Raw genomic sequence first — 23,360 nt, 5'->3', positions numbered from 1 at the left:
AAAACAAATGAACTTGGGACCCTAATTAATACTCAATAACAAATCCTCCTGTGGATAAAGGATCAATTCTGAGGAACGTGTTGAGTAAAAATAACTCATCAGGTGGAGGGTTTCAGGTTTCATTCATGGACAATGAAAACAAATTTGAACAAAAAAAAAAAATCTTATCTTCCAACATGCACAGAGCCCACTGAGTAATCACTGACTCTCTCTTGTTTTGTGGGTGTGTGTGTGTCCTTCTTAATTGCTGTTGATATCTGCTGCAGATATATCCATCCTCTTCAGCTTTTCAAGGATTTCCTCGTGGGCGTGTGTGTGTATGTGTGTGTGGATGCTTTCCTAACGTACAGGGCCACACAGACCCCTCTCCCTTTGTCCAAACGGCTTAACTGTGTTTTGATAAGCTGTTGTGAATTTCCATCAAGAAATCCGACCAGCCCACTGGATTGTCGAGCAGCGGACCGTTTCCCCCTCCTCCTCTTCCTCCTCCTGCCTGCACTATATGTTACATTTCCAGCTCTCTCCTCTCGCTTTTTTTACGCAAGCGTGGACGTCCACGGCACGGCGACACAAGTGCGCACCACAAGCGAGGGAGAGCGAGAGCTAGGCTCAGGCTCGGCGGGCGGACGTTGGCCGGGTATTGGAGAGACGACGCGGCGGGGGTGTCTGTCTTTGTTGGGAACCGGAGGACTGGACGGTGGATTTGTTTATTCTCCGGATTTTGGATCGTGGGGGGGCTAGGATAACTTCGCACGGGACAAAACCCGCCTTCTTTCATGTCATCCGGCGATTTGTTTCGCCCGGCGTGTTGACGCCAGTGAGAGGGGGAAAGAAGAAGAGGGGAAAACGGGAGCACGGAGGAGCGCATCTGACAGACGAGCGGCAGGAATACACACGCGTTCCCGTGCACCAGCTGCACCAGCACAGACGCTAACGACATCGGCTCGTGATTCTGAAACGTGTTTTAAGGAGCTTGTGATGCGGCAACGTGGGTCGGTGTGAGCGGGGACGAGGGAACGATGCTGTGCCGTTCGCTCGAGGCTGTGCACCGTAGGGCAGCGTGTTATTGATGATCTGCACGGCGTGGAAAAATGCATCGAGTCGCAACTTTGTTCAGGGGTCTGACACACAATCATCTCCTTTAAAAGTGCATTTATATGTTCCCATGGCGTGCGCTGTTTCCATGAATATAGCTTAGTGTTTCAGTGAACGCCTGTGCCATTTGTTCATCATCCCGGAAGCCCTGTGCTGTTTATGCTTTTAATTTTTTTAGACCCTGCATCCTGCAGTGTGTTGATGCCGGCGGGTTGCGTTATATAGATGAACATCTTCAGATTCGTGTTGCCAAATGATTGGTAGGCTGAATTGTGAATGTGGGCAGGCCTAACCTTCGCTTTATGCAGATCAAATCGATAGCGAGATAAAGACTGCTCTGGCAAGCTCTTTATGCCACTCTGCAAGTGTCACGGGGGGTGTGTTTGGAGTCCCGCATTTTGAGTTTTTACGCAAGCCTCGGGGCAGCAGGGAAGCTGCTCAGTGGAGTGGAAACTGTCAAAACACTGTCTCGGCTGTAAGGCAACGTCTCAAGAAAACTTTCAATGGTTTTCCGAAAGTTGCCCGGTGTCTCGGCATCGGGCATGGGTCTGCGCCTGTCCCAGAAATTCATGTTTCTGCTCTTTCTCTCGGGTTTGGTAACACTGTGTTTTGGGGCCCTCTTCTTTTTGCCCGACTCTGTCCGACTAAAACGCATTTTTCTGTCCAAGACAGAGATCCAGCCAGTCACCGTTGGCTCCGGCTCAGAGAACGATGTCAGGGAGCACTTAAAAAGACCCAAAGACCAGGGCATGACCTCGGCTAAAGGAGAGGCTGGCATCAAGCTGAAAAGTCAGAGCCGCAAACCCCCAGTCTCCTACGAGGCGACCGAGGTCCGGCTCGCCGGGGGCAAAGCGCAGGAGGATCTGAACCTCTCCAGGTCTAAGACAGAGTCCGCGTCAGAGAAAGTGACATCCTCTAACCACGGTGCCAACTCGGATACTTTTAGTTACAAGAAGTTCAGAAGGTGTTTGTTCAAACCCCCGCTGGGAAGAGACAGCGGCAGACCGGCCGACCCGCAGACCAACGAGCGCCGGGAGAAAGTCAAAGAGGTAAGGAAGCCACTGTGACTTTGCTGCCGGAACATCAAGTTCAATGTTCCTGCAAGAGGTGGATGACTGGCACGTGATAGGCACAAGTACAACACAGGCTGTGTTGAGATATGAGAAGTAAACCTAACGGGAAAAAACAAAGCAATACATTTAGGGGGGAAATGGAGGCCAGATATAATCCAAGATAACGCCTAATCTATCAGATAGACCGAACAGGCTGCAAGCAATACTTTTGTGTTTATGTGGCTTTATCTGTTTTTAATGTTGCTTTTGAATGGGAGCTTTTTCATGCTGTCAAAACACAACAGACTAACACAGCAGATAAATGGCAGTCTGCTTTTACGTGGAAAAAACAGGCGTTCACTCTTGAAAGAAGTAATTATATTTACAATGTTTAATCTGACTTGCCCGAATTTGGCGCACAATACAGGCAGAAGCAGTGTGGCTGTTGTTTACTGAGCTGCTGTCCAACAGCCAAAATAAAGCCCTTTTCAGTCATGTTATTTGTCTAAATTTACCCAACGCCTTTGACTATCATAGTTTAATTCCTGCTGGAGTTCTATTAATAAAGACAGAAAGCGGTTTCTGGACTAATGATGGACTTAATGGTCTCCCGTTTGTGCACAAAACTAGAATAGCAGGGGAACATAGCATCTTTTTGAAATATATATATATTTCTTATTAAACAATTATTTCATTTGCCCATGTGACAGTCCTTAAATTAGCTGTGGCACCTCTGTATCTGCCTCACACAATCAAGCAAATGATAGGAGTGCGTGCAGCTTCTCTTTGGCCAGGAGCTCTCCAAGCTGTGTGCCAGCCTTTGTTGAGCCCTATGGGTCCAATAAGGGCTCCAGAGTGGGAGCGTCTGAGGATTCACACATCTGTACCCACTCAAGGCAAGAGAGGCTGGTGATGAGGGGAAAGAGTAGTAGGAGTGGGAAGGTGGGATGTGTTGGGAGTAATCGCTGGCCAGAGTGTTACAGATAGGTTTCAGCCTCGGTATGTGACACTCATAAGTCCTGTTGTCACTCTCGCTTCCAGCTTGGTGTCACCCTCGCACGCTGCTCACATGCCTTTCATACCCAGAGGTGATGTGCTCCATAATGACTGAGGCGTCAGAGAACGGAGGGTGATTTGCCCTCATGCACTGAGCTCTCACTGACTCATAGCTCCTCCTTTTTGATGCTCTCTCAAGTGAATGTCAGTGTGACTTTGCTTGCCTGGTGCGTTCAGCTGAGCTCTGCAAAATTCATGCCACGGGGTCGGAATCGTTGGAGGAAAAGTTATTTTCCACCACGCCCTCCACACCCACTTATTGTTGTGGAATATTCATCTTGTTTCCGATAAACCGAGACGTTTATCAAAGTGCTGAAGAGCAGACGTCAGCCGTGCTCACTTGCATTGTATGCTTTCAGGTCTGCGTGCTTGGCCAAATTTATGTTTTTGCTATTTGCTGTTGTTGTTGCTGCAGTTCCCATCACCTCAAGCCTGCTGGCAGTGCTGCAAACGGCTTCTTTTTTTTGTTTTGTGTGCTCTTGTTTAGTTTTTGGGGTTTTTGTTTCCTGGAGGCTCACATACACCCTGCCAACACAGGCTGACACATTGTGAACCTGTGTTTTGTCCAGGTTCACAGATGCAAAATCAAAAAGCAACTGTAACAATAAAACTGACATGTTTTGATGCTTTCTCTCTCTCTTTTTTTTTTGTATTTCTAATGTGTGTTTCTGTGAAGCTGGATCTGTCATTCAGAATACATGTTTGCTTTTTGTTTGCTGCCAGTCATCTAAACTCACAATGTGGTCTACATCCCTGCAAAAGCACTCCCTTTTTTCACTGTAATGGAATGCAGAGAGAGGGTATCCCCCTCCCAAAGCTAACAAAAAGGCTCTGGTCCAGCCCACTGAGTGCCTCAATGCCCAAACTGTGAATGGGCATCGTTTTTCTTAAATGCCAACAACTAGAAAGCAGACTCCCCACCTTCTTCCACTGTGTGTATGCGTCCACTGGCAAAGAGAGGGTGAATCGAGGGACAATGGCTGCCTGATCACACATTACAAATGTTTAAAGGCAGCCCAACCCTGGATCAGGCCCTCAGGATGAACTGCCAAAGTGCTATAAGTGTTTCGGAAACAAACTCTGGGACAAGTTCGCTCTCCACCAAAAGTCTTGAGCAGGATAAAGATAAGGGTTATTTTCATACAGCCTCCTATTTGTAATTCTGTGACGTTATGGCTCACTGAGTCGCCTGCATGCCTATACTCCTGCCTCATTGGCTCTGGCATAAGAAGTCGGATAGCAGAGATCGCACCACAAAAATGCGTGCCTGGAGTAACAGGAGGGGTTTCCTTTTCTGCATGCACATTTTGTTGCTGATGTCCTTTACATTCAGTAAGGTTAGAACTTGGAGTGCAGTAATCCAGATCCAGAGCACAGCCAAACAAACACAACTGCAGAGCAAAGGAGATGTCAGGGAGTGATGGGAGCTCTGAGGCACATCCAGACTGAAGCCTCTGCATCGTGTGGTTGTCTCCATGACATCACATACATTTAAAAAAAAAAAAGAAAAAGAAGAAGAAGCAAAGTTTGCATTAAGAGGTGGTTTCTTTGAAGCCTGTGATGTGCTCTCTTCTCTGTCACCTGAATGTTTAGCAGAGATATGCTGGTACAGGAAAATGAAGCTCTTTGCTTGTGTAAAGCAGAATGTGATGTGGCCTCTAACATAAGATGTATGTGAATGGAGGAGATGGAGTTGACAGCTTTGAGTACTGCAGTGAGAGGACAGAGCCACTGCAGCCTCTTGTGGCAGAGCCTCCTCTAGTGGAGCAATAAAACTCTTCAAGGCTGGTGTGTGTGTGTGTGTGTGTGTGTGTGTGTGTGTGTGCGCACTAGTTTGTCAAGTGCTTGGGGACAAATCAGAAGTTTGACAGTTTCAGTTTTGTTGTCACTGTGCTTATTCATCCAGGCCCGAGCCCACCTGCATCACAACAATCAAATGAGGTACATCTGTTCTGTTTTGAGACAAGTCTATTTATTGGTCAGCTGGCTGTGTGTGCTTGCCTGCGTGCAATTCACAATAATGAGCAGTATGCTAGAGAAGTGGAAAGCCCCCTTTTTGTGTATTTGAACCAAAAATAAATAAATAAAGTGAGACAGTTTTTAAAGTACAAAGTGAGTAAAACGACAGCAAAAAGTACAGAGCAGCGATAAGACGGTTTAGTTTTAGTTAAACCACCTTCAGTTAGTCTGTCAGCGAGGTGAACAAACAAACAGCAGCATCACAGACCTCATCTGCCTACTTCAGCTTCCAGATGAGTAAACAGCTGCAGGGAAAATTGCTTTATTTCCAGCAGAATTTACCAGAAGACATTAAAAATTCCCAAGATACTAGTAGTTTTTTTTGTTTGGTTTTTTTTTTTACGTTTCAAAAAAGAGAAACCGATTGATGTCATGTAAAAGTGAACTGAAACAGCATCAGCTGCAAAACTGAAATCCCCTGGAATACGTTTTGGTAAAAAAGAAAGTGCCACTGTGTGCCATATTTTTAGATACAGTAACGGCTTTATTTGTCCTTCAGACAACACAGTGGTACTTTAAAGTAAAGTGTAAGTTTCACTCTTCTTTAAGAGTATAATTGTGGGGGGAAACCAAAATCTGAACCGCTGTATGACACAAACATGAGCACACTCACACAAAACCAACACAAAGCCTCACAAATAGGTGAGCTTGTAGCTGGACCTGAAATCCCCTTATAGCCGTAATGACCAGTGAGCTGGGTGACTATCTGAATAAAACGCTGCCGTTAAGCTGGCGCCTCCTGGCTGGCTTCGAGCGCTGTGACCTCCCTCCGCCCCTCATTCCCCTGCTGTCTTCTGCTCTGAATCAGGTGTGCCAAACAACCTCCAGTCTGAGCCAGGAAAATGGCCGCCTGCTGAGAGAGAAGAAAGAAACGGAAGACGAACAACGTCTTAAGAAAAGGCTTACACTCTGCTGGTGTTCCCACAGAGCTGGAACATTTGTGCTTTTCTTCTCCTCTGCGGATGCTGTGCAAATGTCAGCGCCTGGAGTTTGGAATGTGAGCCCATCGTTGTCTTTGGTCTGTTTATGTGGGGAGAGAGCCGCTCGGCCCGCTGGATATTGATATATTGTGCAAGTCAGTGGCGGCTGAGGCAGATATTATAAACCCGTCAGTGTTGCTGAGCACCGATTCCGGCCTCCTCCGCCACACAAGAAGTAATCGACCCTTTCATCTATGATCTGAAACTTGAGTTTGTGCTTAATTAGAATTTTTTAGTGGGTTTTATTCTGGGCTACTTAGCACTACCTGGGCAATGTCACCGGTTAATGCAGTGAGACAACACCAAAGCCTGGCAAGCAAAGCAATCCATTATTTACCTAATCTCCATAAATAGAATCTGTATGTGAATATGCAGAATCTGTTGGGATGGGATTTGTGGCGCTGGTTACCTGGTCACTTTTTTCCCCTTTTAAATAACCAGCACTGGTTAAACAATGAAGTCAGGAAGTCTTGGACAGGTCCATTGGAACATTTTGGACCAAAAATATTAGACATCATATTGGAGAAAGCCACAACATTTCTGGTTGTGAATCAATCTAGGGAACCTGAAACTGCATCTGGGCTTGTGTTCTACCCACTTGTCTATCAAGGCATTTTTTGCTCACTTACAAGCAGTGAATATGGTTGTGACTCATTATTCTTATAGGTTCGTCACTTTTCAGGTCACTGCTGGATATACTGAAAGTCTCCTGCTGTTGTTTCATAGAAGATTGTTGCAAAGTCACCAATGTGTTGGCGGTGTTAAACTAAATTGAGATCATGTGACGTAACCTTGCATTGCGAAAGCTTCAGCGAAAAACAATACACTCAGTTATAGTAGTGAGATGACATTTGCAGAGTGTTTATAGAGGAACATTAAATATCTAAGCTGCTGATTATTTAAACTGCATACTGAGTCTGATTTAGATGAAAACTCAAAGTATCACAGAACAGCACCTATTACTTAATGACCAAGCAAACGCAGATATTTGCACGATGCCGGTTGTAGTTGTGAATGCACGGCCACTTTCCACTAAACGTTCAAAGCGGGTTTTTGGTATTTTAATAATTTACAAACATGAATACTTTTCTTTGCCTTTGTTTTGCATTAATGTACAATTTGTCATCCCCGTGCATTGTACACAAATAAAATGATGAGTACTAGTAATCAAGCATACCTTTTTTAAATATGATGCTTGATGTCTAAGGGAGAAAATGTCAGCTGCCACAGCTGATGACCTTAAAGGTCAACCTATCTTTGTCTAGGAAACGTGTGCTCTGCAGAAAAACCAATGATTGTAGAAAACACATGCGCGCATATATATATATATATATATATATATATATATATATATATATATATATATATATATATATATATATATATATATATATACACACATATATATATACACACACATATATACACACACATATATACAGTCATTGGGAATAACGGTAAGATAGAGAAACGTCAGGGAAAAATTTCCCCCATCAGAGCCACCAGAGTTGCTTTTTTCTGTAGGTGATAAAAGCTGATTAAACTACACGGCACCAGGTCTTTCCCCAGGCAATCACTGCAGGAAGTAAGTGATCAGGTGAAATGGAGAGAGGAAAAGGAAGGATGCACGTGAAAAGAGGGAGATGTTAGCTTCCATCCTTTTGCATTCATGGCAGTTTTCTTCCTGGATTTCCTTTGTGGTGAGGGCACTAGCTTCAGGGAAAGTTTCTCTGTTTAGGCATGCTTTTCAAGAGGTGTGTATCTTTGTGTGCACGTGCGCTTGTGTGTACGTACATATCTCTTGTGCAGGGCATTCAAACGAAACGCTTTGTAGATGGCTAAGATGTGCAGATGGGCTGCTTTGTACAAGTATATTTGTTTATTTTCGTGTCTGCTTTTCCATGCGCTGCGTGTCTTTGAGTGTGTGTTGGTTTAGATTACAACAGGAAGTGGAGGATCATTTGACAAGGGAGGGGCTAAAAAGTCCACATGTTCAACCAGAATTTTATAATAGTGCAGTTTAGGTTTGGTATTTTTACAGCATTTTGTGTGCGTGGTTGTGTGACAGCTTGAATTCTGTCCATTTTTAAAATGTTTTTCAGTTGAAATCGCACACAGCTATTAGACTTTCCTGATAATGTGGCCTGGTCAACAGTTTGCAGATGTTTTCACTTGTTACAGAGCGAAAATCCAGCTGTTATCCCCCCAACCTTCTTGTCATTTGTCCCTGTCCATATTTGCACAAGCTTTTAGATTTTATCTGCCTGTCTGTTTGCTGTTCGAAGTCCTGCTGGCAATGTTTACTATAGCCTACAGGTATTACATCAGTTACCAGAAAAACTAGACTGTCAAGACCTAAGGTCGGGACCACTTTATGCCGCACTTAGACTCTGTACTCAAACAGCGGAGCTGTGCTCTTGTCAGCAGTCGTGTGTCTTTCTTATAAGTAAATTTCCACTTTACTAAGATTTTGTTACACGGTCCAAAAACCTTTTTTAAACCATCACCCGTTCCATTGCTGTGATGTTGCAATAGGTTCCATGGAAGCTCGTTTATCCTGAGTTCACAGCGTTGCTGACATAATGAGGTCATAGTGTGTATATATCTTAATCCTGGCTTCTGAAGGCCTGTGATTACAGCAGAGAAACACTTTTTTTTTTCCTGACTGGATGCTCCATAGTGTTCCCTCCTGGGGCAGTAGGTTTTTGATAAGGCCAAAACTTCCCAGTTTCTAGCTACAGAGGTTATACATCATGTTGTATATCATGATCATACATCATAGTCTCACACCACTTTTAGGCTTAAATAAATAAGAGCGTATAATCATGTTTTCCCAACCATTATCTGCCCTCTTTGACTGCTCTGGCAGACATTATTAGCTCCATAATAACAACAAAGGATGACAGAAGCAGCCTTTGTGACTATTTGTTGCTATTTCTGTGAATGTATGTGGACTGCCGTCTTCTTTCAAAAGCACTCCCTCGTGGCAAAAATCTTCTTGTTGCACACATGCTTTCAGCCTCCTTGAGTTTTGGCCATTGTATGATGCCTGGCTCTGCGCGTGTGTGTGTGTGTGTGTGTGTGCTTGCTACAGATGAAGAAAATTGCAAAGATGAAGGGTCCAGGCCTTGGCCTTGTTTGCTGCAGACTCTGCGTGATGTCCTTTGCTAGGTGCCGGATGAAATTGCCCCCACCGCTTCTAACCCCCACGTTCCCTCTTTGGCCTTGCTGCTCAGGCAGGGAAGGAAGGAGTGGAGAAGAGTGGCCTAGATGTAACCAGCAGACTCTTTGAGCCCCCAGCTGAGTTCCAGCCTCTTGCCTTTATGCCTGCCTAATTGGTCAGAAACAACATGGATGGCTATGTTCACAGGGTACAGACATTAAGGACCTGGCTTACCCTCATATGTCGTCCTTATCTCGTCTGTCTTTGTCGTCTGTGTACTTGTGATTTTTTTCGTTTTAGAAAGCGCTGTCACTGACTGTGTTCTTCCTCCTTGCATCTCGGCTATGTGTGTCCTCGGGCATGTTTACTGCCAGAGCTCTGCCAACCATCCCCTTCTCTGCATCACCAGAGAGTCGGCGTGCTACTGTCGCTGCAGATTGGCCTGTCTGCATTGTTGTTGTTGTGTTGTGACATGGTTTCAGCCTACTTTCAAGATGGCTGAATAATGCTGTCAAGCATTTGACCAACAATTTAGCCGGATCCACAGAAGACAGCATCAACTTTTGTTGGCCAGGCTCATGTTTTCTGCCACGGCGGGAACAATAAGTTACTGTGGAAAGTTTGCTAGAGCGTCTTCACGGTCAGCACAGTGCTGTCTAGTTTTCTGTGGGTTGAATGGGGAAAATGTGTCTCCCTAGCGATTTTCTTCTTCATTGGCATCAGTGGGCAAATTGCCATTAATTAGCTGAATGCTTACAAGACCGTTTTAGCCAGAGCCGGGTGTATTTGTTCATTATTATCACAATTAAGCCCCTAATCAAATGACAGCAATGGTGCTCAGTGCTCATTAGGGACCCATATAGATTTCTTTCTTTTCTATCAAGGTTGGTTGGATGATAGGCTTGCAAGATAATTGCAATTTTCATTCATTCACAAGTCTGTGGAAAGGCAGTTTAAAAACAAACTGATGTGATAGTCTGCTAATGACTGTTTGTGCATGCGAGCACTACCAGTCTGTTAATCATTAATCGGATGAGAAGTGTAGGACAAAGGTTTTTCATCATATTTCTTGCAACAGACGCGGCTTGATGTGGAGAGATGCGCCCGTGTGATGCATTTTTAGAATAAGTAAACCCTCCGAGTCTCTTAGATATTTATCTTGACCAAGGCAGTTGAAATTGAACTGTCAGTGCTCAGCGAAATATCATTCAAAGTACTCCTGTTCTGGAGAGCAGCTGCCACAGAGGGAACATTTATGAGCTTTTCAAAATTGCTATTGACAGAAATCGTTTACTTAAAAAGTACAGCTAGAACCCCCCATAACATGTAAGTGTTGAGTAAATATACTCTCTCAATATAATCTTTCTAAACATTTAATATCCTGAAAACTACTTTCTTTTTCTCGTGTGATGTTCTAACTTAATCTGTTGTCTGCTTTAATTTACATTCAAAGCCCATTTGTGAGGCAGTGTCAGAGTTTTGTTTTATGTTGGGAATTTTTTATTACCTCCAGAAAAAGAAACTCTGAACTTTTTGTTTTGTCATTCAGACAAGGGTGGGTGATGATACAGAGAGCTTCGACAACAGGAAATGGGTGTAACTCCTCGTCCAGTTTCGAAAGTGAATGTGGGTAACGTTTTTTTCTTTTTCCTTTTTTTTTTTTTTTTTTTTTGAGAACTCCAGATGTGTCGTGTCACTTAATCAACTGTGATACGGGGCATCGTGCTCAACTTGAGGAAAACCAAATTGGTGAAAATATATTTGCGTCATTCTTGTATGCCTCAGAAAATCCAAAATGCTTTTAAATGGTTTTATTTATTAAGAGTAAAGAGCTATTCAAACCTACTTGACCCTGTGTGATGAAGTAATTGCTCCTCCTTGTAAATTCATGAATTCATCTCGATTAATTATGTTTCTTTGGAAAGCTGAGTTCAGTTTAAGGAGCCAGATCCAGGTCTGAAAACTGCCAGACCTGCTGAATTAAGAAATCCCTTAAAACAAGCCTTTCTGTCAAAGTAAAGTAGATTAAAAACTGTAAAGAATATCACAGCCGTTTCTTCAGGACTCCACTCAACCGCGGTGAGAGCCAATATCCACAGATGAAGAAAATTTTGAATACTGGTGAACCCTCCCAGCAGTGGTTGTCTGACCGCAATTACTCCAAGAGCGCATCGGTGGCTCATCCAGAAGGAAAAAATTAACCCACAACAACATTAAAGAACCGTAGGCCTCACTTTTCCCAGTTAAGGTCAGAGTTCATGATTCATAAATAAGAAAGAGACACATCCTGATGATCCCTAAGAGTTTTGGGCAAATATTCTGTGGACTGACGAGACAAAGGTTCACCCTTTTGGAAGGTTTGCATCAATGTTTGTCTGGAATATACCTGACATAGCATTTCATAAAGAACGTCATACCAGCAGTCGAACATGGTGGTGGTAGTGTGGTGGTCTGGAGCTGCTTTGCTGCATCAGGACTGGGACGATTTTCAGTAACTGAATTCTGCTCTCTACTAGAAAATCCTGAAAGTCAGTGTCCAACCATCAGACCATCATTTTCTGAACTCGAGTACACTTTGGTTATTCAGAAGAACAAAGAGCTGAAACATGCCAGCAAGCCCTGCTCTGAATGGAAAAAATAACTAAATTGAAGGTTTTGGAGTGGCCTAGTCAAAGTCCGGACTTTAATCCAACTGAGATGCTTTGGCATGACCTTAAACTGGCCATTCATACCTGGAAAAGAGAAAAAGTTTCTTGAACATGCCTAGAAAACAACTTTGGTGGTCTTTGCATCAGTTCTCCAAGTCTCTTTGGTATTTCAGTGATCATGGCGGAGAGGACGGTCTGACATGCTGGTTTAGATCATATGTGTTAGGTTAGACTGAGAACTATTGATGCCAATGGCTCGTAGAATAAGAGTAACGTGTTGTTCATAGTCATCCAACTCTTCGGTGACTTGTAATCCTGAAAGAGATCACACCCTTTACAACAGAAATGTTTCATCACACAAGAGGGTTGATCGCTTAGAGCAACTTTGCACTGACATGCAGCAACCCATATTTCTAAAGAGACCCAAACAATCTACACAAAACCTTTACCACAGCATAAAAGAGTCTGTCCTCTCTGTACATGTCAGAGGTTTTCTCTTATTTTTTGCCCCTCCTTATATTCAAATACAGGAACTGAAACAAAGTCGTGCAACCTTAAATCTCACTAACCTTAGTATTACTCTAGCATTTAAAACAACCAGAGTAGCTACAGCAAAAATTCACAACTGCTGACCAATAAAAGCTCAAATATAAGATGAAGTCAAATAAAAATGTCCATTAGTAAATGTCCCACATGGACGTGCATCCATTTAATTTAAGCCAGGACTGCAGTTTTATCTTCGGAGCCATGCAAAGTAACCGTTTAATCAGCATCTAGGACACAGATATGTCTCCTTTTTTTTTTTTTTTTTTTTAAATATCTATCTTTGAGTGGAGAACTTGTGTGTTCTGCTGTAGTCAAAACATTGTACAATGCTGATAAAAGTTGTATGGCATCTGTTCAGCTTTCATGGCTAACTGGCACACTTCCAAAGGCTTCCAACTGTGAGCCCTCAAACGACCAGATAGGCCTTTTTTCTTTAAATTTTAAAGATAAACTAATTTTATATTTAAAAAAACAAACAAACTAACCAATGAAACATACCTATTAATTGCAACCCTGCACAGAATCTGCCAGCCAGTCAACAAGCCACTTAGTGCATAGTCGCATAATCGGCGCCCGCTGTGAGGAAAGTCAGTTTTCACCTTAGTCCTTTAAGTTTGTACTACAGTGCTTCAGAGTCATGCAGATGATCTAATTAGACTTCAGACTTTATTTGCTAACAGTGATCCATCTTAGTTAATTTGGCCCACCGTTAGAGTGGAAACCTGCTGCTAGCTAAACCTCCCCCAGAAGATCTGAGCCTGCTCATCCACTCTCTCATTATCTCGTCTGTCGTGGTCTTCCAGACACACAATGGAATTAAGATAGAAATGAAAACAACTCTTCTAATGACATCTCTGGGTGACAGAGCTGAAGATGTCTTTTACCTACAAGGGAGGAAAAAAACAGTGTAGCTAGCTGAGATCATGCTACTTTTAATTTACTCGAATTCACCGTGCATTTTGAAAATGATTACACAGTAATGACACGGCAGCAATTTTCAACATCATAATATTAATTACACACATTTCATAAAAGAACCTTAATTGTGGCAAAGTGCAATATGTCTAAGCTGGGAAATTTTAATGAAATCTGCCTTTTAGACTGACATAAAGAGAAACTGATGGTAGACGTGAATGAATAATTTACTGAGTTTTAACAGCACGAGTGTGTATTCCCAGTCAGTGAGGCCTTGAGATTGGACGTGTGCCCGAACCTCATGAGTTCTCTATCTGAACGCAGGCTTGTGACTTAGCAACAGCTCAGTTTATTTGTGTTTGGTCCCAAGCAAATCAGGAAGACCTCGTCTCTTTAACTATCGGTTGTTATTGGAGATTAATTGGTATGAGAATTTGCAAACTTTCAGGTCGGAGTGACGCTTGTTTTTATTGATGTAATGTAAAAATGGGAAAGGGTTAGGGAGTGCGGTGCTGCTCGCGTGCATGTAAAATATCTAATATTCAAATACTGAATGCACTTGAGGCTTGAGCTCAATACTGTTTAAAAGTAGCACAAAACATGTTGGAATATAAATGCAGCTTTTCCCTCTAGTGTTAATTATTTGCTACTTGAAAAGTAGCCACAGATTTCCCCCTTGTTCAAATAAGCAAACCTTTGGTGTTCTTGCGTTCCTGTAATATTTTCTGTTTTGTTTTTTTTAAACCCTGTTGCAGTGACAAACATGCTCACTGCAACAGGGTCAGTACAGTCTGACATTACAGTTTAAGATAGCCAGCAGTGCAACAAACCTGAAGCTGTAAACCAAAGGTCAGCCAATCTGCTTTTCAGTTTAGAGTTAAGAGAATTATATTTGTGGAACAGCCTGTGGCTCATATCAGCTATGTGACAACATTAATACCTCCTGCTTAATATTGTGTATACACCCCCTAGTTGCCAAAACGGCTCTCTCGGGTCCTGTGCATTGTGGGATGTTGCCTCAGTGAGTCAGGCTTCTTATTTGCATCCTACAAATGCTCCGTCAGATTGGGATCTGGCGAGGGGAGTTTGGAGACCAAACAAAAGTCAAAGCCCAGTTAACGCCTATGGCTCTTGTACTCTTTGAGGCATTCCCAAGCTGTTTTTGTGGTGTCGTTATGTGCATTGTCTTACTGGGGTAAGCTGTTCTCTTTGGGGGAGGGGTTGCTTTCTTTGCAGTGATGTTTAGGTGGGTGTTTCCCAGATGAACATTTAATGAGGGAATTTAATGCCGTTCTTTTGGCTGATCAGTGCACATGGCAATTTGATCACCTCATCTTTTAATAGGGTAAGAAACATGAGCTCTGTGATGATCAGGAAGACTAAACAAGACAGATTTTTGCCAGATAAGCCACAACTTTATATGACTAAACATGAACACGCATGCAGTATTGCTCATAACTTAAAAAAAATGAAAACTTGAGTACGCAGGTATGACAAATACAGCAGCTCAAGGTGTGAAGCTGTGAAATGGAGCCAATCGAGCGAATGGAGGACTTGTTTTGTAACTTTTTGGCATTTCCTCATGTATTTTGTTTTTCAGTTTTAATTTTATGTAGGTTTCGTTTTCTGTCATTCTGAGATCAGCTTTAAGGAATCACAGATGTTTTGAGTTATTTTACTATATCTGGAAGTTATTCTAACACTTGTCAGTGCACTGCATTCACCCTGTAGATGAAACGTGAAGCATCTGTGTGCTTGCTTTCTTCCAAAACTCCAGGCTCTCAGCAGAGGACTGAGTCTAATGGAAAAAGTTTCGGGAATGAAAAACAGACTCGTCTCGAGGGGGTACAGAGCACAAAACGCATGTATGAGAGTCCGTGGGAGGCTTACGGTGTTGTGTTTTCCAAGTAAAATGAGATGGATGCTTGCAATTAATTCTGCAGTGACCATTAGCTGAAGAGTCGAGGCAAGCAGAATCAGCAGCAGGAGGCTCGGACAAAACAACAGCCTGTGTGTGTGTGTGTGTGTGTGTGTGTGTGTGTGTGTGTGTGTGTGTGTGTGTGTGTGTGTGTGTGTGTGTGTGTGGTGCTTTAAGCACAGTTTGCTCGAGGACCTCTGAGGCCCACTGAGTCTTTACAAGAGGTGACTATATGCTGACTGGAGTGAATTAAATCTGATGGTGCCATTCAGCATCTGTTCTTTCTTCTGCTTATTTTCTATATTTTTAGATATAAACATAAATTAATGATATTAATTAATTCTATAAATTAACTATTTTTAAAACAGGTTTAAGTCTGTAGAATAGTTTGGGGCACACAAGGCAGAGAGCAGTTGGATTTTACGTGACATTTGGGGTAAGCACATACAGTCAGAAAACAGCCCGTCGACCTCCAAAGATGCAAAAGGTCCTGAAGCCTTTTTCCTCAGCAAGACATTTCACCATGCATATAATATGAAACTAATCTCCTGTTTAGTCAGATTATTCAGGATCATAGCCCCCCTCACCTCTCACCCCCCCCCCCCCCCCCCCCCCCCCCCAGTTTTTTTTCTTTTTTCAACTAGGGCTTCAAAGGAAGAAGGAAAGAGGAAGAGAAATGCGTGTAGATCTAGTTTAATCTGCTCATTATGGCTACTTCCTTTAATGTTGTTGGTGGAAACGGGCTATCAGTCTGCCTTGAGGCAGCTTCTTTGGCTGCTGCTTTAGTTTTGTCGATATTGTTGCTTGTTGGGAATAAAGCATGTTACTCCCAATCATATCACTTTAACCTGTTAGCCACACAAACACCTGAAAATGCTTTTTTTCTATGTATTTCATACATTCAGATGAAAGGTGTTGTAATGTACGCAGACATAATATCACTAGCGAGCAGTACTTTTCCTGCTTGATCCTCAGGTTGCTGCAGTTGGTCCGTCTTGCTGTGATGGAATCGGATATTTAGAGAGGTATTTGGTGTGGGAGCAGAGCATGCATGAAATCTAGGTTACAGATGGTTATTCAAGGCAGTGTGCTCAAGAGGTGCGGCGGAAGGAAGAACTGGCATATCCCGCAAAAAAAATTCAATTTCCATAGCGACTTAATTAAAAAAGGATACGCATGTTGGGGGATGCACGGCTCTGAGTGGCACGAGGGTCCAATTATTTTATTTTTTTTTTGTTATCTACTTTATAGTTTGACACCTGACAAAAGTGTTTTAATCACTGCTGGAAATGAAAGCTTCATATCTGATTGTGGCCTATAATGTAATGTCGTATCATGCACATGTGTAATTGAAAATAGCGAGGAGGCAAATAGGTATCACTTAATTAGTTTTATTAACAATCCAGCCAGTTAAAAAAGAAGAAATCGCCATTTTTTTAAATTTGTATTCTGTCGCAGTGCTGTGGCTGCTGGTGTGTTCAAAAAAATAGGGTTTAATGTGACACGTTGACCTCAATGCTCAGCATCCACCATCTAATGAGTACCACTGAGATGAAAAGCATCGGGCTTGACATGTTAGATTTACACGATTATTATGAATTTATGCAGCATGAGAGGAACAACTTGTTAAAAAAAACCAAAACCCTGAGTCATCTGTGTTTTGTGTTTCTTTCAGCAGCTGGCTAAGATTTGGATACTTGTGTTCTTACTGTGAACCAGTCTGTAACAGCAGTGCGGTTCCACATGTAGGGGTCTGTTGGCCGAGGGCGAACAGACTTATTTTTGCAGGGGAGTTGACACACGGGTGAACGTGCAGTGCTAACAGAGCTAAAGGAGCTAACAGAGCAGAAAAGCCCAAACCTAAACAAACAGAGGGCTCATGTTTGGCACAGGCTGCCACAGGCAGGCCAGGCTGACAGTGGTGGAGTTGTCACAGTGACAAAAAGCACCATTAATATTAATGCTAAAGTGTTTCTTTCTAGGTTTAGCATTATTCATTTTTTTTACCCCTATGGCATACCAGTCTGGCACCCATAATCCATCTATGCACATTAGAGGATTGGTGTTGTTTTCCATCCTTGCATCTGGGGGTGAGGACTAAAATGAATGTAAACCCAGTAAAAACCCAAAGCTGAACAGCTGCTTCAAAGCAGGAGTAAAATCACACGTTGATTAATCTGACTTTTGATGTTTTTTAAATGAATCATTTGAAAAATAAAAGCTTGAACATTGAGTTCAATTTACAATCACAACCACTTTATTAGGTACATGTGTTCGACTGTCGGGTAATGCAGATATCTAATCACACGCTTGCTACTTTATGCAATTAGACACGTAGACATGGTCAAGATGACCTACTGAAGTTCAAACTGAGCGTTGGAATGGGAAGAAAGGTTATTTAAGAGACTTAATGTGGCGTGCTTGTTGGTGTCAGATGAGATGAGTATTTCAGAAACTGCTGAGCTATCGGGATTTTCCCACATAACCAAATCTAGAGTTTCAAGAAAGTGGTCCAATAAATAATGGATTGCATTTATATAGCGCTTTTCGAGACCCTGAAGGGAAAATATTAAGTGACGGGAAGTTCCCTGGGTGAAAATGTTGGGGTTAAAGGTCAGAGGAGAATGGGCTTTGAGCTAATAGGAAGGCAACAGTAACTCAAATAACCACTTGTTACATCCAGCGTATGCATAAGAGCATCTCTGAACACACAACAGGTTAAACTTTGAAGCAGAAGACCAAACGCGGTGCCACTCCTGTCCGCTAAGAACAGCGAAAGCTACAGTTTGCACAGGCTCAACTATATTGGACAACAGAAGATTGAAAAATGTTGCCTGGTCTGTTGAGACGTGTAAACATGGATCCATCCTGCCGTTATTGGTGGTTCAGGATGTTTATGGTGTAGATATTTTCTTGGCACACTTTGGACCCCTTAGTACCAGCTCAGACCATGTTTATCCCAGACCATGTTCATTAGGGATGCTGTAGCTCAGAAGTTAGAGCAAGTCCTCTATTAATCAAAAGATCGCTGGTTCGATTGGTGGCCGCCCCAGTCTGCAGGCCAAAGTATCCTCGGGCAGGATGCTGAACCTTAAGTTTCTCCCTGATGTATCCATTGGAGTGTGTATATGTGTGAATAGCTCAATTTAATTAGTGCGACTGGTTAGCGTGAATTCATTAGTATTTTTATTACATGTTCATGTAAGTGGCTAAAAATGTTCCCATAAGAAGTCATTGTTTTTCATAAGCTACGCCCTTTGTCTTATATCTAGTGTTAATGCGTTTGTGCAGTCTGTCACTTCTGGCCTCTTGGGACTAGTCCATTTTTGGAGGTTATCTTGGGGGACTTGCCACTTGGCGCTTCATCTTCCCCTCCCTGTTTGCTGAACTCATTTCTTCTGTGCTCGCATTAATAATTTATGGCAAGTGTGAACTAAGGGGAGTCTCTGCTTTCTGGTTGTAAGGCTCCTTTTCCGTTTCCTCCTTCAGCCTTTTGGTTGTGTTGCACTTCTGCTTGCACACTATTTGAACTGAATTTCACATCACTTTTTCTTTGTCTGTCCCCTCCGCACTCTCTTCATCTGTCTTTCTAAATTTCACTCCGTTGCTTGTTGCGTAGTCTGTCTCGCTGAGGTAGAATAATTGCACCGTTGTGTTTCTGTGCCTGTCGAGTGAGTTTCTTCCACGTCTGCCCGACTGCCATCATCCTGCCCAGTGAAACAGATGGTTCTTCTGGCAAACTGAACTCTTGTTAGAATACTTTACAGACACTGCAGGTTAGAAGCCGTGGTGATTGTGACAGTGATTCATACTGTGGTTATACAGTGTCCGTCAGAAATGTATAACCCAGTGGGATAGTGGTAGGGCAGCTCTGCATGTTGCTACAAAGGGATAGGCTTGCTCCTCAGCTGTGCGCTGCAGCAAGCGCAGACATGATGAGGCAATTTAATTACTTGCTGTGATTTAGTCACCAAATAAGGTGATATGAATCTAATTTGGGTGGAGCTTGTCACTCCTGCCTACCTATCTAATGCAGGGAAACGGGGAAACAAAGAGGCTTGCAAGTCCTGTGAGCATTAGTTGATATTCACACAAGGTTATTACACTTGGTCATCAAATTAAATTAGCTGTGGAAGCCAAACTCCTAAATGAAGTTATGAGCAATTCTGGAGCCTGACTTCAAAGGCACTTAAGCCCATCCAGTGTGTAGCTGATGATGTTATTGATGTTGCACTTGGAGCCGAGACAGCAGAACATTAAAAACGGGGCAAAATAAAATGAACTTTGGGTACGAAAGTCATTAAAAACAAACGCAGAGCCTTCTGACCCCAAGAAGTTGTAGGACTCCCGAAGGAGCTGCCTCAAGGGACATTAACATTTACAGTACACACCAGAACAAAAAATAAACACGCACAGCGAGAACAAAATCAATAAAAGAAAACCAACAGCATGTATATGAATGCAGCATCATGGCTTTGCTTGTTGCTCCTTGAAGCGTTTTTGCGTCTCAGCTCTCGGCCCAGAAGAAGAGCGAGCAGGATCTGTACAGTAACATCCTCAACCCCGGGCTCATAAACTTAACCTCCAACTCTTATCCTGTTCCAGCACGTAGGATGCTGCATAACGACCCAGATAGGGGAAGCTGGCTGCTGATTAATAACCGCTTTGCCTCCCACGCTATTGGACACTAAAATATAGACTGAACAATACTGGAGAAAAGCCAAGCAGAAGCCCACACTGAAGAGCTGTTCTTGCCATGGACCTTTTAAAGCCTTTATTTTCTTAAACAGAAATCCTGCATGTTTAAACTATGAAGCTAATATAGACATGCCTTCTTTACTAAGTCGTGTCACTGCTTTTATGTGATGTAACATGTAATTAAACTGAAATGAAAAAGGGGTCGAGTAGTCCTGCAGGATTCTTCTTAAAGGCACTTAAGATAGCTGTTGCCATTTTAATGCTGAATGTGGAGAAATATCTATTTTATAACTGAGCTATTTATATTATTATTATCAGTAGTAGTAGTATTGAAACAGCGAACTGGAAGATGGAAGGTTTACAAAACCATCTTGGTTTATGTCAAAAAAACGGCCTCATAGTTGGCAAAAGAAAGAAATCTGTTTAGTCTTTAAATACATCAACTCAGCATCAGAAGAGAAGATCGGGCCGAACACTCAGGTAACCTTGATGATCTAATGTAGTGTAACTGATACATGTCCTTTATATGTGGGCTATATATTTGGAATGAGGAGCAGCTGGCTGTGCTTGGAGGACTGGATCAGATGATGAGTTGACATGGGAAATTTAATAGTTACAGCTGGTGGGCAGGTGCAAATTGGTGGCTCTGGAATGATGACAGAGGTTATTGCTGTATGAACAACACAGAGATTAATCAGACGAACTTGAGGTGGGAGACGAGGATGAAGCGATGCCAGTGAATGTGATTTTTAACATTTTTTTTTTGAAGACTTGCAGTTTAGTTGAGGTTTATTGTGATGCGTCTTTAACACATCTTTTTAAAAACAGAACAAAACTTCCCCCTTTCATTTGCTGTAGAGATTGATGACAAGTGCCTTCTTGCCACAGATCTCTCGCTCGTTTGACTTCCTCTCCCAGCAGTTCTGAGTCAGCACATTTTTCATCCACTTAACATTTGAACATAGACATTAATATACTGGTGCCCAGGGCTGCCTGCGACCTCCTGACATGCATTTTCATAAACTGTAACCTTCTAAATGCTTTTAACCGCCAGAGCACCAGTTTTTGTATGCAATCATATCTCATTTGGATTGGAAATATATAATATAAAATATATTTGTTCTGTATGTGGGCTCTAGCACCCAGCCTATCCTCATCTGTGCAGTCATCCTCGCAGTGATGAAGCTCAATAATACCCTCCCTTGCACAGTAATATAAAAATGCCTACTCTTGTGTTTCTATTCTCAGAGCTCATTTTAATAGGTGTTTTTGACTTATTTCCCTGAGCTATAGAGACATTTAGTGAGTCCTGATGCCCTGAAACTGCCCCTGAGAAACAGATGAAGTTTTTCAGTGAAACTCGCTTAGTGGCTGAAAACTTTGGCTGAGGTATATATATTTTTTTGCCAGGTCAAAAGCAGGAAAACAGGAAGTGGACTCAGCAGATGTGGTATTTATTTTTCTCCCCCTCCCTACAGAGATCAACCTTATCGGTGTCAGCCTGTCGTCTGTCTTCTATCCCACTGTCAACATCTGCACATTTACGGTCAGAGGTCGCTGCGCACTCTTCCACATAAACAAAAAAAAGCAGAGGGATTGGAGAGAGGAATTTCTACTGCCTGTTATTGGCACTTCAAAAGTCCAGGAGACTCTGAGAAAGTGCTTTTTCAGCACTTTGTATTCACCCCTCTCCGGCCTGCAAGAAGGACTGCCTGTTTTTATTAGACAACACAAGGAAAACAATTGAGATTTATGAGTGAATGCGGCTCTGTTTGCTAACACTCTGCTCTCTTATGTTAGCTCTGCCATCCCAGGCATGTCGATGAGCACCTTGGCATTAAAAAGGTGGGAAGAGGTCCTGGTTTTACTGACAGTTTATTCACGAGCAGTATGGCTGAGCAATATAGCATCAAGTTCACTGATGATATTTCAAGATATCTGATTTGATTGATGCTTGCATCTTGCTGGCAGCAGCATTTCCAAGTTTAAGTAAATACATAAAAGGGATTTCCTACCTTCTCTTACAATGAACTGCTGTCACAGATGAGGCACTTCTTAATTTGCAGCGGGAATCTATTGAAACAAGGTGCCAGCAGCAGCTGCTTAAGTAGCACCTTTTTTTTAGGAGCTAAATTGTGATTGGAGGCTGAAACATCCCTGCGCTCGTCTTTATTGCTATAGCCGTTGCTATAGCAACGACGCCACCGTATGACATCATGCTGATGATATGAAATGGCGCGTCCCTAATGGACTGCCGTGACGTGACGATCCACCTCTCACTTTGACGCCAGCGGTTAATGCCGCCTGAATGTGGGAAATATTAACTGGAAACAAGTGATTTTTAAATGACGAGTACAGTTGCAAGAGAGAGCAGAGCGTAACAGGTGAAGCACGCGGTTGTGTTTGTTTTTTGTTTTTTTTTATGACACTTTCCTTTGAGGTGTATTGAAAAGTGCCCTTTGCTTCTTTTCTAAGACAGTCTCACTTCAGGGGTCTCCTGTAGATTACAGCTAAGCAGATGGAATAGAAGAAGAAGCGGGTAAATGTCGGCTTTTTTTGTTGTTTTTTTTTATTATTTGGTAGAAGAATGTGTTTCCCTGAGACGGCTCAGTAAGTCCTCCGTGCTCTTTCCTCATTTTCAATTCCAGAGAAACTGAATATGTGGAGGGAAAAAAAAAGATTTTTCCCATGCGCTTCACCAAAGTCTGAGAATAAATGACTCGGCGGGATCATCTAATCTCTCGTATTCCCAATAAACCCTTTTGGCTCAGCATAAGCACACGTACAAAGACTTATTCCTGTATGTTTTCCCTTCAGTACATCTAACATATTTCCCACTGGCTGCTGTGTCGAAACGGCCACGTTGGAAGACCGCTATGGGGATCAATAAAGCGTTTTTCTGTCAGGTCAGCGGCTGATACTCAGGTTATTTACTCTGGGGCGTTAACAGAGGACTGTGGCAGTGATTGGTTGCTGGGGGTTTGCCCATGTTGCTGATACAGGATGCCTTTCTTACCCCATCTCTCTGTGAACACTTGAATTCATATCCAATAGCTTCTGCATTATCCCACAGGTTCAAATATAATAGATTTTATATATTTATAGATAAAAGACTGAGCTTTTTATGGGTCCCTGAATGTATTTGAGGTTATTTGGTTGCTAAATTCTGGGCAAAATGTATTGCGCTCATAAAGGGACACAGCTACACCCAAGCAGATGGCTTGTTTAACTGTGGCTGTCCAGACTTCAAGAGTGATTTCATTGTGGCTG

General features: G+C 42.7%; 1 protein-coding gene across 2 annotated transcripts in view; it reads left to right on the top strand.

Annotated features, from left to right (window-relative positions):
- The first annotated feature begins 365 nt into the window (after positions 1-365).
- LOC308405900 (mannosyl-oligosaccharide 1,2-alpha-mannosidase IA) overlaps positions 366-23,360 on the top strand; it is a 195,749-nt gene continuing 172,754 nt past the window's right edge. Inside the window, exon 1 of one of the 2 annotated variants that reach the window (XM_080896688.1) lies at positions 366-2,144. In XM_080896688.1, coding sequence (XP_080752814.1) covers positions 1,599-2,144 — 546 coding nt within the window. In that variant the 5' untranslated portion in view covers positions 366-1,598. The remainder of the gene's footprint in view (positions 2,145-23,360) is intronic. The other variant, XM_080896689.1, reaches the window with a different exon arrangement.

Source organism: Rhamphochromis sp. 'chilingali' (genome assembly GCF_963969265.1).
Source record: "Rhamphochromis sp. 'chilingali' genome assembly, chromosome: 11".
NCBI lineage: Eukaryota > Metazoa > Chordata > Actinopteri > Cichliformes > Cichlidae > Rhamphochromis > Rhamphochromis sp. 'chilingali'.
Note: the sequence above shows the minus strand (reverse complement) of the source record. Positions and strands in the feature narration are given on the sequence as shown.